The 2492-nt window shown below is 28.1% G+C and overlaps 1 protein-coding gene across 1 annotated transcript in view; it reads left to right on the top strand.

The window, feature by feature from the left end:
* Positions 1–1297: 1297 nt before the first annotated feature.
* HELRODRAFT_90310 (hypothetical protein) overlaps positions 1298–2492 on the top strand; it is a gene marked incomplete at both ends in the record, with an annotated part of 2591 nt that continues 1396 nt past the window's right edge. Inside the window, one exon of the mRNA XM_009032382.1 lies at positions 1298–1469. Within this exon, the coding sequence (XP_009030630.1) occupies positions 1298–1469 (172 nt within the window). The remainder of the gene's footprint in view (positions 1470–2492) is intronic.

The raw sequence follows: 2492 nt of genomic DNA, 5'->3' as shown, positions 1-2492 counted from the left end.
GTTGATTGTAGTGAGATTTGATGGCTTCTCTTTGTGCATGCATTGTGAGATGTCTTGATGGTGAAGTGGTCGTAACACCAATATACGAATGTTGTTGACGCGCACACTCGTCAATAGGGCATTTAAATTCATATACTACATGATTACGCTTCAAAGTAAAATCGTCTTTAGGAGTGCAGTTGTTTTTTACGACCAATTGTGATGTTTTACAATTATTGTAGCATATCCTGAGTTTTATTTTATTGGTATCATTGATTGTTGCAACGTTTCTTTTTATGATTTGTTTGAGGACGACTTCGTCTATTCTATGTGTTGTTAACATATGATTTCTATAATATAGGATTATGTCGTTGTCATTGTTTTTTTTGAATATATTACTACCTTGTCGTAGTTTTTGTTGAATGGTGGTTTCAATGCTTTGTAACCATTGCTTATTAGTAGATTAGTAATTCTTTTCAGTTTTTTATTGCGATCTTCCGTTGAGGATGAATGCGTGAATTGACGGTTCACAAAAAATTTTATTGTACTTATTTTGAATTAAGTCCATTTGAACAAATATTTTTATATGTTGCTTTCTTTGTTTGTTAAGCGTTACCAAAACATCCAAAAATGACAATGAATTTTCAATTTCGCGGTCAATGGTGAAATTCAATTTTGATTGATTTAGTGTTGATAGTAGGAGAAATTTGCGTACAAGACACCGAATGGCGAACCCATGGCTACACCGCCTATGGGTGTTTAAAAAAATGTTTTGGTGGTACAGATTTGGAGAAGAGATTTAAGATGTGTTTTTGTTTTTTTTATAAGAAGAACATGTCCGATTCGTAAACACAAATGACGATAATATCAATTGTGTCTTGGTTGGGAACATTTGTAAGCAAGGATTCGACATCCAGAGAAGAAATATTGTTTGTTAATGCTCAATAGATTAATAAATTTCTGTGAAGATTGGAGATTATGGTTATTAAGAATGTATGGGGTCAGAATTATGTGGAGATATTTAGCAGTAGGGCAATATTTTGCTAAAGAACTAACTTTGCTTTGTTTAAAAAATAATATAAACGAAACCTTACTGAAGATGATTTGTGAAAAATCGATACCCTATCTGCATGATAAATTTGAATAACAACAGTTTTAATAAATTTTCATGATAAACATGGATAATAATTCTCTTTTCAATAAATTGAAAAAATTTCAAAAAATTGAAAATTGAAGACAAACTTTGAATCTACAATTCGGTAGACTTCATACAATGCTGTATATATATATATATACATATTATATATTGTATATATATATGTATATATATATATGTATAGAAGCGTTGAACACTCATCACCCTCACTGCTTGTGCGTGACGTTGAAAGTTTTGCAACATTTGGTAACCTGCCACAAATCAACGGCAACTGTACTCATTCCATACTACAGACAGATATTGCCAGTGTTGAATACATTTAAATCAAAAAACGGTTAGTTTATTTAGAGATTAAAAAAAAAATTTACAAAAATTCACACTATATTATATTTTATTATTTTGATCTATCTTACCGATTTTAAGGCCATTAACTTTATTTTAGAAGCATTCAATTTTTTTACTTTTTTGAAAATTTTGGATGAAAAATTATTTAAAACTGATGAGATTGTGGAAAAGGACTGTTGGAAAACCTGGCGAAAAATTCATAGTTGACAATTTAGAATGACTTGTCGTAATGTGAACGTTAAATTCAATAAAAACAGACTTGTTTTTTAAATTGTGAGGTATACGCACAAAATATTGTTTTAGGCCCCAACGAATCATAATGGTGAATTTTTCAATAGCGAAATGTGTCATTAAATTTGTCTAAATTCTATCATAAGTCAAAATTTCCCTACGTAACACTTGTAAACGTTTATTTGAGTAACATTAAAATGTGGCTTAATATAAGTATTTATGGTTTTATAAAAATTTGCAAAACGGCCAAACATTGCTATTAGTCATTTAAATTGATGTCATCTAAAAATAAAGTAAGTGTGTTCGCTGAATGATTTTTTGGCGTTATGCTGGACAGTTCAATTGAAAACAGCGTAAAATAATAAAAAAAAATTTTGAGATTGACTCTTTTTAACAATAAAAAATAATGCTGATTTATAATATAAATTGGATACAAATTTATTTCAGAACATAATTCCCATTTTAAACTTAAATAGTGTTTTGCGGCACAAAATAAAAATAATTCATTTTTTCTTAGTATATTTCTTTTATTGAAAACTAATATCATCAAAAAATAAATCAAAAAATATTATAGTTTTTACTTATTTAGACTTTTCACATTTTTATGTTTTGTTCGCAGCTCACATTTTATTCCATTTACGATTTGGCGCGTCTTATATTATTTTTTGTGTTTCATAAAATCAGTTTGAATTTGAATTCGTTTTAAAATTAAAAAAAAGTCATTTAAAAAAAGTAGTATTGCATATGAAATAATTTTATATTTTCAACTAAAAAAATTAGC

Source organism: Helobdella robusta (genome assembly GCF_000326865.2).
Source record: "Helobdella robusta unplaced genomic scaffold HELROscaffold_80, whole genome shotgun sequence".
Taxonomy (NCBI): Eukaryota; Metazoa; Annelida; class Clitellata; order Rhynchobdellida; family Glossiphoniidae; genus Helobdella; species Helobdella robusta.
The sequence above is the reverse complement of the archived record's forward strand: the minus strand, read 5'-3'. Positions and strand labels throughout refer to the sequence as shown.